Here is a 12,434-nt window from a genome sequence, read left to right as displayed (position 1 = left end):
AGATATTAAAAACATCCACGTCAGAGGAACGACATAAAAGCATGCAGAGTGTGTGAAATATATAAGTCAGTCTGACACTAAACAACAATTAAAGACATACATACAGGTAGACGAGGGTCGACCGGCAAATTCAAGACAGACAGACGGGTGACAGACGGGTGACAGACGGGTGACAGACGGGTGACAGACGGGTGACGGCAGACTGACGGGTGACGGCAGACAGACAGAGGGAAGTTCAACACAGACAGATTGAGGACAGTAAGGTGCAGTTACAGAGCTGGGTACTAACTAACCATTTCTTTAATTGAGCTTTAAAACGTTAGACGACTCACCTCACCTGTGGTTCTCTCACACTCACTCTCTCCCACAGGTGAGTCTCAGGTGCGGGATCTGAAGGTGGACGCTCGTATCGACAGTGGGGTCTGTGACAGCGGGGTGGAGCTCTCCACGGCGTGACAAACTCCATCGATCTCCCTTCAGGTTTTCAGGGCTGAATGTTTCTCATCACAATTAAATTGAACAAAAAACACGTTTTTAAGTTAAAGAAACGAAAAGCTAAACATTTGGTTTGATGGTTTTCAGCCCACACTACACTCCAACAGCTCCACCAAACAATGTAAACGTGTGTTATTTGTTCCTCACTTGTTAAAAAGGAAAATACGAACAGAGTCCCTCAAAGGTCACGTGGTGGAAAAAGTATTGATTTGATTGACTGTTATGATATTTTGGAGTCGTGTTCTGTTGGTTTCTACAGCAGACGGAAAAGGTGCTATTGATGCTGAGATGATTGTAAAGAGGTAAATTAGACCGAAAGGATCAGTTCAGACTGTTTTAAATCCGTCTTTAGAGAACACGCTCACGTCCACGTGGAGAACGATTCCTCCTGTTTCATGCATTGCATGAAGTGCATGAATCCATCCTGGCCTTCTGGCATCCTCTGGTTGTATAGAAGTCTATGAGAAAATGACTCTACTTCTCTCTTGATTTATTACCTCAGTAAACATTGTAAACATGAGTTTATGGTCTCAATCTCTAGTTTCAAGTGTTCTTAAACTACTATATCTGGACTGAGGAGGAGTGACGTAGAGACGCCGTGTACGTCTCTAGTAGAGACCTGTCAATCAACGCCCTAAAGCATCCCCTGCTTTATGGTCTGTTTGACTCTAAATGGACCATAATGTACTAAATGAACATCATGCTGTATTGAAGAAGACTTGAAACTAGAGATTGAGACCATAAACTCATGTTTACAATGTTTACTGAGGTAATAAATCAAGAGAGAAGTAGTCATTTTCTCATAGACTTCTATACAACCAGAGGAGTCGCCCTCTGGTGGATGGATGTTGATCTCCTTCTGCAGCCTCTAAACCTGCACAAATACAACAAAAACAAGCCGTGTGATGCACCTTTTAACTGACCTGCCAATCAAACAGCGTCTCCTGAGATAGTCCCGCCTATTTAAATGAGGAAATATGCAGACATTTTGGACCAACGGGTAAATGGACTTTAACTTGCTTTTCTAGCCTTCGGGAGCTGAGTTCAACTGCTGATCCTCCGATTAGAATACGACCGACTGTCTCTGAGCCACAGCCGTCCCAAAATCAGCCCCTTTCTATGCAAATGAGCCTCAATGCAAAAACAGCACCGTCAGACTGAGATATCAAACTCTGTCACGTTTAAATTAGTTTAAATTATAGGTGTTTCTCTCCATTGTTCTGCCTACAAAGACCATGTTTATTGTTAACGCATGAAATAATTGCAATCAGCTGGAAAACCTGTTTTTTGTTTATAAACATCCCAAATATCTTCACTGAATCAGACCTCGAGACGCGGCAGAAAGCGGCTGCATGAGTAATGTGTAAATTATATTTGTGTGTTTATGTCTGAGCTCAAAGTTTAATGTGACGTCTTGTGTTTCTAATATTCTAATATTCTACATCTCCACATTTAACTAAGAGCTCAGCAATACACTTATAATTTAACTGACACATTTCTGTTCATGTCAACAAACGTTATACACTTTATTATGGCAGAGCTGCTGTACTGGACTGCATTGTTATTATTATTATTAATAAGATATCCGGTTCTGCCTGCAGAGATCTTTTCAGTCAGTATGAACAGGAGGAATCATGACAAACTCTCCACATATAAACGTTTTAATATCATCTTCAGACAGATTTAAAAAACAAAACAAACTCATTTTAAATGTGCACGTTTTTAGAAAGTAATTTTAGTGTTTTTTTTTATTTTAAGGGCTTTTATTTCCTGTCCGTCTCACCACTGAAAACGTTTAAAGATTCATAACAACAGAAAGTCATGAACTTGTTTGTAAAAATAATAATAATGTTTTTCATGTATCTAAAGTGTGTTCACTCCGTCTTCCTCTGATAAGATAAGTGATATGTTTGAGCACAAAGACTGGAGGCAGAGGGCAAACTGTTGCAAGGCATTGTGGGAAAAGAAGTCCAGAGCTGTGAGGAGTTGTAGTCTCTTTTCCGTGTGAAACCAAAGCTCCTCTCTGATATTTATATCTTTGCCCGGCACTGTACAGTTCAACGCCAGCTTTTCATTGGTTGTTATTTTTTAAATAAAGTTTTTATATATATATATATATATATATATATATACTCTCGTCAAGTTTGTTTATTTATAACTTCAAATAAATAATTAGTATGATTTACTGCAAATGTCTCCTTGTGTTTTGAATATATATATATATTTTTTACTTCTAAGTGAAGGCTCTTAGTACTTCTTCCATCACTATAATTTCTATAATAATTTGAAAGAACCATTCTGCAGAATGAGTACTTTTACTACTAATTTAATAAAAAATAACAACTTATAATAATAATAATAATAATAATAATATAATGATGATAGTAAAATGATGATAACTAACTTATAATAAGAATAATAATCAGCATAATGATAATATGAGTATAATAATACAATAACTTATAATAATATTAATACTGATAATAATTATTATGATGATAACAATACATAAATAAATCACTAAATAAAACTAGTGTTTTCGTGCCACCATGTTGTGTCTCTTCTTCTGCGGTGCCGCTAAACATCGTCAGAGTGAGACCTCCTTCCTTCCGGTCCTCTGACAGCTGCTCTCTGAGTGAGAACGGAAGACATTTTGAAGCTGCTGCGGTCGGTCGGTCCATTATATCGAGTGTCAGTCAGCCTGAAGTCGGGGCTGACGTTGCTGGAGAGTCTTAAAGAAGTCCGTTAAAAAGTCTGTTGAAAACAACAACCAAGACGAGCTTTAACAGAAACAGTTGTAGTTTTAACTGGTGTGTGTGTAGCATAGCTAGCTTAGCCAGCCTACAAAAGCTAGCAAAGTTGCTAATTAGATGCTAGCTAGTTAGCGCCACCTAGCTGGCCTCCTTCCTCCTCTCCTTCCTCCTTCACCTCGACAAACGGTCACTTTTACACACACAATGGCTTTAAAACGAATCACCAAGGTAACGGACTTCAACTTGTTCTTTAACTACATTAACTATTAACAGTGTAACGTTTGTAGTTCTTAAATAACCGATGTCTGTGGTAGGTCGTTAGCTCGTTAAGCTAGCGGCAAGTTAGCTTGTTCACCCAACTGCTACCGATGACACAACATTTGACATTTTAAATTGTCGTTTTATAGCTTTAATATGTTTTTTGGTTTTAGGGGTTCTTAATATATTTTCTGTGTGAATTGTTTACACGCATTAACATTTATTTATTATTTATTTTGGGTAGAAAACCCTCCGTAAATTCTTTAAAATGAAACAATAACCCCGGTGTTAGCTTTAGCTTCTTTAGCTTAGCTTTAGCTTCAGGCCTCTGTCATTAAAATAACTGTACAGTCATTTTTAACTGACACCATCTTTTTAATTTTCTCCACGTTACGGGTTTCAGGGTTAAGTGAAGTTTACTCTATGAAGTTAACTTTTTACAACTCAGCTCATCGGTGGAATAAATATTTAGATATTTTTTACTGAAGTGAGACTAGAAATACCTCGTTGTTTAAATAGGGTTTATAGCATTTAATACGTGACTTATGAAAGAGTTTAAAAAGTCATTATTTATTTTAGTAATATCGTAATATAATGACATTATGTGAATAAAGACTGCCCTTCAATATTACCACTCCAACATATAATGCATTAATTTCCTCATAATTTTGGCAATTAACTCAAGAAATATTACTACACTCCAAAAAGTGTTATATGTGACCTAAGAAAAAGTCATTAATTATTTAAATAATATCGTAATATAATGACGTTATGACGTTATGTGAATAAAGACTACCCTTCAATATTACCACACAAATAGGCTGCATTATTCTCCTAATATCAATAATTTTGGCTATTGATTCAAGAAATATTACTACTTTTATCTTCAAAAATTGTTTTACTAAATATAATATATTTTCTAATTTTATATCTTTTTTCCTGAAAATCTTTTTTTCCTCTAAATATTATTTGTTTTTCTTATTCTATCAGTACATCTAATACCTTTATGTAATACTCTACGATTTTATAGGAAAAGTCATTATTTAAAAAAATAAAGTTTTAATTTTATAAGAAGTTCTCATCTCTAAATATTTTCACAATCAGAGTTTCACAGGATAAAGTTGAGATAAGAGGATAAAAGTAATAATTTCACTAGAAAAAGCCAAAATATTTTGAGTCATAATATTACAAATGTTTAGTTTAACAGTCATAATCTAATGGTGGAAGAAGTAGGCTAACATTTAAATGTAAAATATTATACCACAATATAGGACGTGTCACATCTCGATAACAATGTATATCAATATAAAGCATGTTCTGTTAGTTCAATTACTAAATATTGTGAAATATCCATTTAACATTAGAGCTTAATTTGTAAACTAGTATTGAGTGTTTTCTCATTTAATTAAGAGCTTTAGTTTAAAAGTGACATTTCAGAGGAAAAAGATAAATATTTACATATATTCACACCTTCAAAATATTTAACAGATTTTCTGAGAAATATGAGTCGGTATGTTTTTGTTTTTATCAATTTAGACGACGTAATTGTGTATCAGGATATTTTGATGTATGATGTCATCTTATTGAATTATCGCCTAAATTCAAACTATGTTATATTTGCACATTGTGCCGGAAGTTTGAGATCACGGCAGATAAAATATGACTATTAACTTTTTAGTCTTTGTTGTTGTTTTATAACCACAAATAAATACAAAATAATTGTATCGGGGCAAGTACAAATGTACTTTGGACAAGTATATCAGTGAAAACACTTCTTAGTCGTAGCCCAGAGATAAGAATACTTTATTTTTTGTCTTTGCAACTTTTGCCAAATATTCACTTGTTCCAGCTGCTGAAATGTGAGGATTTTCTGCTTTTTTAAAAACTGAATATATATTTGTGATATTTGAAGATGTGAACTTTGACGTTTTTTAATATTTTTCTGTGAGATTCTTATGAATGAATTATTGAAAACGGTAGTTTCAGCCCTTAAATTTGATATTTTATTAACGGTTCAGTAATCCGTCAGGGTAGTTTGTGACTATTGAACCATTTAGGAGTTTTTAAAATACTTCTAGTTGTATTTTTACACAGTAAACTTAAATCAAATGTTTGATACTAAAATACAAAGAGGACTCAAAGTTATGTGGTGTCAAAACAGCCATAAAGATTTTATGCTATAAATAAATAATGAATAGAAAATTATTTTTACTTTATTACTGTTACTTTTACACACTGCTATAACATAGTTTGAATAGTAATAAAAGGGAAATGTAATCGTAAAATGAAGTTTGTTTCTTTGCTGGTAAATAATCTAGCTGCTATTTTTTTCTTTCATCTAAAATAGAAAAGCAACACTTTAAATCTTACATTTAACAGAAAAGTTTCCTTTAAATAATCAAGTCGTTAGGCATAAAAAACGACAAACCAACTAAAAATATCTTAAATATTTCCAGAAAACTGTTCGATACGCAAAAAGCTTCGTAGAGGCAATGCTAATCAAGCAAACGTGTCAATAAAATATTATAAAAGTCTATTTCACTCAAGTTTCTGTGAGGCAGGATGTGTTTTAGTGTCTAAAGCCTTTGTCTCCCCCTGCTGGCAGAGACAGTTATTTATAATATGATTTTGAATTTGAACAAACGATGTGTTTGTAAAGTTATGTCCACCGTGACACCTTATTTCCCCCAACATTTGTTATACCTGTTGTATAATTTGATTAAAGTGATTCACCGGATTAAATTGTTTGTTTTAAATCAACTTTCTTTAGTGAATATGAGGAGAGCAAACTGTTTTTTGACCATTTCACACTAGCTCTGGAGTTATTAATTAAATAATCTGATATACTGGATTCTTTATCTGCAGCTGTACAAACACAATAAATAGACACTCATTTAAAAAACATTTTAATGTTGGTTATAGAATTAAAATGTCAACAGTATGAAAGGAGCTTCGAAACTGTTCAGTACCGCAGTAGTTTAAAGTGGATCTGAAGTATTTTCCGGGGTACTTTAGAAGTAAACTCATGAAGTATTTTTTTTTAATAACTTCAGTAGTAGTCTGTGTACTTTTTAACCAGTGTACTCGTTCTCTCTCCAGCTGCTTCTGTCTCAGTCTGAATTCCTGACTGTTTTCTCGCCTCTCGAACTCAAGTCGTGTGTGTGTGTGTGTGTGTGTGTGTGTGTGTGTGTGTGTGTGTGTGTGTGTGTGTGTGTGTGTGTGTGTGTGTGTGTGTGTGTGTGTGTGTGTGTGTGTGTGTGTGTGTGTGTGTGTGTGTGTGTGTGTGTGTGTGTGTGTGTGTGTGTGTGTGTGTGTGTGTGTGTGTGTGTGTGTGTGTGTGTGTGTGTGTGTGTGTGTGTGTGTGTGTGTGTGTGTGTGTGTGTGTGTGCGTGTGTGCGTGTGATGCGTGATGCATCCCCAGGTCATATTTAAAGTTGGAAGTTTAGCTGTTGATGTTTTAAAAACAGGAAGCGGTCCAGAGAACAAAATGCAGACGGAACGGAAACGTGTATTTTAAGTGATTTGTTTGTTTCAGTGAGACGGATGATAATTAATCTGATTATTTATCTTAATATCATTTTACTGGTAAACGCCTCCTTTTATTTAAATTATTTTACAGACTTTAAAGTCGGTGTTTGACGTCGAGGATCCTAATCTCTCTGTTTAATTTCTTCTTCTTTAATTAAACTTCTCTTTCTTCTTCTCTGTTTTCAGGAGCTGACCGATCTGTCCAGAGATCCTCCGGCTCAGTGCTCCGCTGGACCCGTCGGTGAAGACAGTAAGACGGTTTCACTCTTTACATTTTGTTTTCATCCGACTCAGCAAATATTCTATGTTAACCCTCTTTTATTTTTGTCTCCAGTGTTTCATTGGCAAGCTACTATTATGGGGCCTGTAAGTATTAATCTACTCTGACTTCAGTGTTAGATTCATATAAATACAGACAAACAAACCCAAAGAGAAAATAATAATTTATAAACAAATAAATAGTGCATAAGTTATAATATAACGCTGTACATTTGTAAACTGGTAGTAAAATAAAGTGCAGCACAGTTATGAAAATGTATTAACATGCACACAGATGTTCCTAGTGATGCTGTGTGAATGTATAACCTGTGTTTTGTGTGTTTTCTCTGCTGCAGCCGGACAGTCCCTATCAGGGCGGAGTATTTTTCCTGACTATTCATTTCCCCACAGATTATCCCTTCAAACCACCCAAGGTCAGTCAGCCGCCCTAAAGCGTCCCCTGCTTTATGGTCTGTTTGACTCTAAATGGACCATAATGTACTAAATGAACATCATGCTGTATTGAAGAAGACTTGAAACTAGAGATTGAGACCATAAACTCATGTTTACAATGTTTACTGAGGTAATAAATCAAGAGAGAAGTAGAGTCATTTTCTCATAGACTTCTATACAACCAGAGGCGTCGCCCCCTGGTGGTCACTGGAGAGAATGCAGCTTTAACACATGAAGCTTTGACTTTAAAGAACTGGAGGTTGTCACCTGGTTTAAAGTTAATATTTATTGTTGGTAAACCAGCTGAGAGTCTCACTCATTCATGGTTCTCCGTCTCATTATGTTCCACTCTAACGTTCTGTAAAGCGGTCCTCTCTGGTGTTTACACTCGACCAACCATATTCGTAGTAGAAAGAGATGATTCAATAAACCTGAAAGATACTTCAGAAGGAAACTTAGACGTCGGTTTGTCTTGAGCAAAATCTGCTTTGTGTCTTTAAACTGGAGTTTAGCTTCCTGATCCGAACCATCGAGTCCTAAAATAAACTGTTATAGAAGCCGCTCTGATTCAGTTTCCTCTTCTTCCTCTTCAGGTCGCCTTCACAACAAGAATTTATCACCCAAATATTAACAGTAACGGCAGCATCTGCTTGGATATATTGAGATCACAGTGGTCTCCTGCATTAACTATCTCTAAAGGTAAGACGGTGTACAGAACGCTGAGTGGAACTCATTTCAATTCAAGTTATTTAATTTCACTGTTCAAATGTTGTTTTTTCTCTCTGCAGTCCTTTTGTCCATTTGTTCTCTGTTATGTGACCCGAACCCTGACGACCCGCTAGTGCCAGAGATCGCCCGCATCTACAAAACAGACCCTGTGAAGTGAGTTTATATCTCTTCAAATACAAACTAACACACTGAGTTAACATGAACATTATATATAATATGTATATATATATTATATATAAAATGCTGAATTATAAACGTAAAGCTTTGTAGACGCGTGTTTAAAATACAGCAGGTGCTGAAACCTTCATCTTCATTAAGCCGATGAGAGATGACCGTATATAATAATAAAGTATTTAATATCTTATGCTCAGTTGTTTTTCAGCTGGACCTGTAAACTTACATCCAGCCTAAAGTAGCAGCTCCTCAGGAGTTAGTAGAGCAGAGTGTGGAGGTGTTTAACCAGAGTGTCTGTCTCAGGTATAGCAGACTAGCCAGAGAGTGGACAGAGAAGTATGCCATGCTGTGAGAGGGTAAGAGCTCAGCTGTCGTCTGATTGGAGCAGAGCTGCTCAGCTGTCGTCTGATTGGAGCAGAGCTGCTCAGCTGACCGCCCTGTTAGAGCTCCACGAGGCTGGGTTTGAAGCACGTTGACTCAAAGCATGGCTCCACATACAGAGTCTGAGCTGCTGCACTTTCATGTTTTAGTTATTTTAATGATTAATCCTTCACGTTCCTACACGTCAGTTTAATAAGAATACAGACACTTCATTAAAGGGACAGTTGTGATGTTTAAATGTGTGTTTATGAGGTAATGCACCACAGTCTGTGTATTAATACATCTAAAACACCACCAGACCTCATTCACAACAACACTCATTTAACCCGAATGATTCGATAAACTGAGGATTAGTTTAAAGATGTTCAGCAGGAATTAAAGAATAAGATAAAACGTGAACATTTCAATAGATTTACCTGCATGCAAAGCATAAAGATGTGTCATTGAGTTTAGTTTACAGCAATAAAAGTGATGCAAACACGAGATAATGGTTACATTTTAAACGTTCATCACTTCCTGTCTGGATTTTGCCTTTCTGTGTTTCACACAAATTCCTTCATAAGTTTAAGTACATGAGTATCAGCAAAATGTATTCAAAGTACCAGAAGTAGAAGTTCTCGTTCTTTATTACCTCAAATATTTATTTAAACTTTACAAACAGAAAAGATTCTGATTCATCTTCAACAACGTGTTGAGTTTTAGAAACGGAATGTAAAATCTTTAACTGGAAAGTAACTAAAGCTGTAAAAAGTACAATAGTTTCCTCTGAGATGGAGTAAAAGTATTAAAAATACTTGTATAATATTTGTATGCTTAAAGTGTATTAAAATGGAATATATTAACTAATTCATTATTAGTATCCCAAAGATTAGTAAAATATCAGTAAAATTAATATAGATTAAAAAAATACAAGTAGGATATCAGAAAAATATTTTAAATATATTTGTTAAATATGAGCAAGATGTATTCAGATATCTGGAAAAAAAAAATACGTATTTGAAAATATCTTAAAATTGTATCCCAAAAAAATACCCCAAACTAGAAACATGTTGAGTTTAACTTTAGTTCATACAGACGGAGTTGTGTGTGTGTGTGTGTGTGTGTGTGTGTGTGTGTGTGTGTGTGTGTGTGTGTGTGTGTGTGTGTGTGTGTGTGTGTGTGTGTGTGTGTGTGTGTGTGTGTGTGTGTGTGTGTGTGTGTGTGTGTGTGTGTGTGTGTGTGTGTGTGTGTGTGTGTGTGTGTGTGTGTGTGTGTGTGTGTGTGTGTGTGTGTGTGTGTGTGTGTGTGTGTGTGTGTGTGTGTGTGTGTGTGTGTGTGTGTGTGTTCTCGGGCATGGCATCGTCCCTGGTCTCCTGACAGCAGCTGATTGACTCACCTGCACCTTTAATCTTCCTTCAGGTACAACAAGACGGCTCAGGACTGGACTCAGAAATACGCCATGTGACCCTCTTCTTCTTCTTCTCTCTCACTGCTGGAATAAACTCTTTGATTTTCTCATGTGGCCACGCCCCCCCTCTCTCATCAGCCAATAATAGCAATTTGTTCATAAATTTTCATTTTACTCCTAAAACGCTTTTTAAATTCTTGATGATTATTTTTCTTTCTCTGCTTTTCAAAATAAAAGTAAAATGAACCAGGTGAAGGCTGAGGACTCTTTGAGCTGTGAATGTGCCAACTGAAGAGACAACTGTTACAATAAATAATAATAATTTAATGCATGTCAGTGATTGGTTCATGTGCTGCTCAGAGATATATATATATATATATATATATATACATAAAAGTAGAAAAAAAGGAAACGACCGCCCGTCTTTGTTTTATTCTGTTTGTTTTTAGATGAGAGAGCCGTTAGTTCTTCATCAACACTGTTCTCCTTTTGCACTGAAGATGAAACTCAAAGCTCTCAAACAACTCGTTGGTCAACTCGTTGGTCAACTCATTGCTCTGTGACGAGGGTTTTTATCAATAAAGTTGAACAAATTGCAGTTTTCCTGTTGTACTGTTTTTATTTTTCTTCTAATTGTGTTTTTAGCGCTTCAACTAAAGTAAACTAAAGATTAATTATCTTTTTTAATCTGCAGATCTTTTAAAAATGTAAAACATTCAGTTTAATGTCTCTGAACACAAATAACTAATATGATCAATAATGAATCGCTCGGTCTGATTTCTATTGATTGAATTTTAATTAAGTTTAAGTTCAATGAAGCTGCTGATTCATCAGATGTAACAACTTAAAACAGAACTTGTTGCTAATTAGAGTTAATTCAACTTCAAAACGAGCTCCAGTTTAACGGAGTACAACAGTAAAATACTGCTTTTACAATGATACATGAGTCATAATACTCTAATGGTAGAATAGTAGTACAACAGTCAGTTTGAATACTTCACACTTTACTGATTATACTGACACGTACTGAAGGACATTTACTGGAGCAGTATTTCTACTGTTTGATATCAGTACTCTTATTTTTACAGAGTGGTATTTGTACATAAACTAACAGCATTTTACACTAAGGTCTTAGTACTTTGACTATATACAGTATATATATATATATATACCAGTGGAGCTGGTGGAACATGTTCTCTGTAGGGCTGTACCACATCCAATCAATGTCAGCAAACATCCCAGAATGATTTAATGCAAAAACATTAAGGTATCAAACACGTATTACTACTTTACAGTTAAATATTGAACCTTTATTCCAACATGAAAAAAAGCAGAAAATAACACTTTGATAAACACGTCAGGACATCTTATTATAGTCTCAGTATAATATAATAATATATATATCATATAATAATATTCACTATAATATAAAACACACACACACACACATATATATATAATGATGTATTTATAACTATACATCATGTCTCAGCAGGTGCTTCATGTCTCTCACTCCCTAACTGTCCGTGCTGGATCTGTCCCCGTTGTTTTAAAAAGCTAAATAAGTTATTAGCATGACGTCATGCAGCTAGCCAAACCTGTCTGGTGTTCAGCTAGTGGAGAAGCTTCATGTGCTGCTTCCCTTTCCCGCTAGTCTGCTGTCTGATTGTGAGGTCAGGCTGATCTGATATCAGCACTTTGGCCTGAAGCTTCTCCTCAAAGTTCTCCTCTCAAACGAGACTTGGGGTACATCAGACGTCATACATCCCAAGTCTCTTAATTCTCATTTCCTCGCTCCTCAACAACTTCCGGTTCAAGCGAGGATCATTTCCTCGCTCCTCGATCCTCGCTCGAACCGGAAGTTGTTCTGCGCCGCCATATTGACGGCCGTCCCAAAGCTCTTATTTCTGCTCTGAGGAGGGAGGATCAAGGAGGGAGGAGGGATCTCTGAGGAGCCATGAGCGAGGACCCACGAGAACAGACTTCCAGGAAGTGTTTTAACGGCCGACACGCCCCCT

The 12,434-nt window shown here is 35.9% G+C and overlaps 2 protein-coding genes across 5 annotated transcripts in view; both read left to right on the top strand.

Annotated features, from left to right (window-relative positions):
• Positions 1-2,687, top strand: part of nfkb1 (nuclear factor of kappa light polypeptide gene enhancer in B-cells 1) — a 28,913-nt gene extending 26,226 nt beyond the window's left edge. For both annotated transcript variants that reach the window (XM_076105209.1, XM_076105208.1), the window contains exon 24: positions 371-2,687. In XM_076105209.1, the coding sequence (XP_075961324.1) occupies positions 371-456 (86 nt within the window). In that variant the 3' untranslated portion in view covers positions 457-2,687. The remainder of the gene's footprint in view (positions 1-370) is intronic.
• A 427-nt stretch (positions 2,688-3,114) lies between these two features.
• On the top strand, positions 3,115-11,014 carry LOC142964687 (ubiquitin-conjugating enzyme E2-17 kDa-like). Of its 3 annotated transcripts, XM_076105158.1 has the most exons (8): positions 3,115-3,476; positions 7,221-7,284; positions 7,369-7,400; positions 7,649-7,726; positions 8,339-8,444; positions 8,534-8,627; positions 8,952-9,004; positions 10,428-11,014. In XM_076105158.1, the coding sequence occupies exons 1-7, from the start codon at positions 3,453-3,455 to the stop codon at positions 8,998-9,000; spliced, it is 447 nt and encodes a 148-aa protein (XP_075961273.1). In that variant the 5' UTR covers positions 3,115-3,452; the 3' UTR covers positions 9,001-9,004; positions 10,428-11,014. The 3 variants fall into 3 exon arrangements, with proteins under 3 accessions (XP_075961273.1, XP_075961272.1, XP_075961274.1); XM_076105157.1 differs by having other exon boundaries at positions 8,952-11,014; XM_076105159.1 differs by lacking the exon at positions 8,952-9,004 and having other exon boundaries at positions 3,117-3,476.
• Positions 11,015-12,434: the final 1,420 nt, after the last annotated feature.

The sequence above is a fragment of the Anarhichas minor genome, unplaced genomic scaffold (genome assembly GCF_050575085.1).
Source record: "Anarhichas minor isolate MPS153535 unplaced genomic scaffold, ASM5057508v1 ptg000031l, whole genome shotgun sequence".
Taxonomy (NCBI): domain Eukaryota; kingdom Metazoa; phylum Chordata; class Actinopteri; order Perciformes; family Anarhichadidae; genus Anarhichas; species Anarhichas minor.
This window is presented reverse-complemented; position numbering and strand designations above follow the sequence as displayed.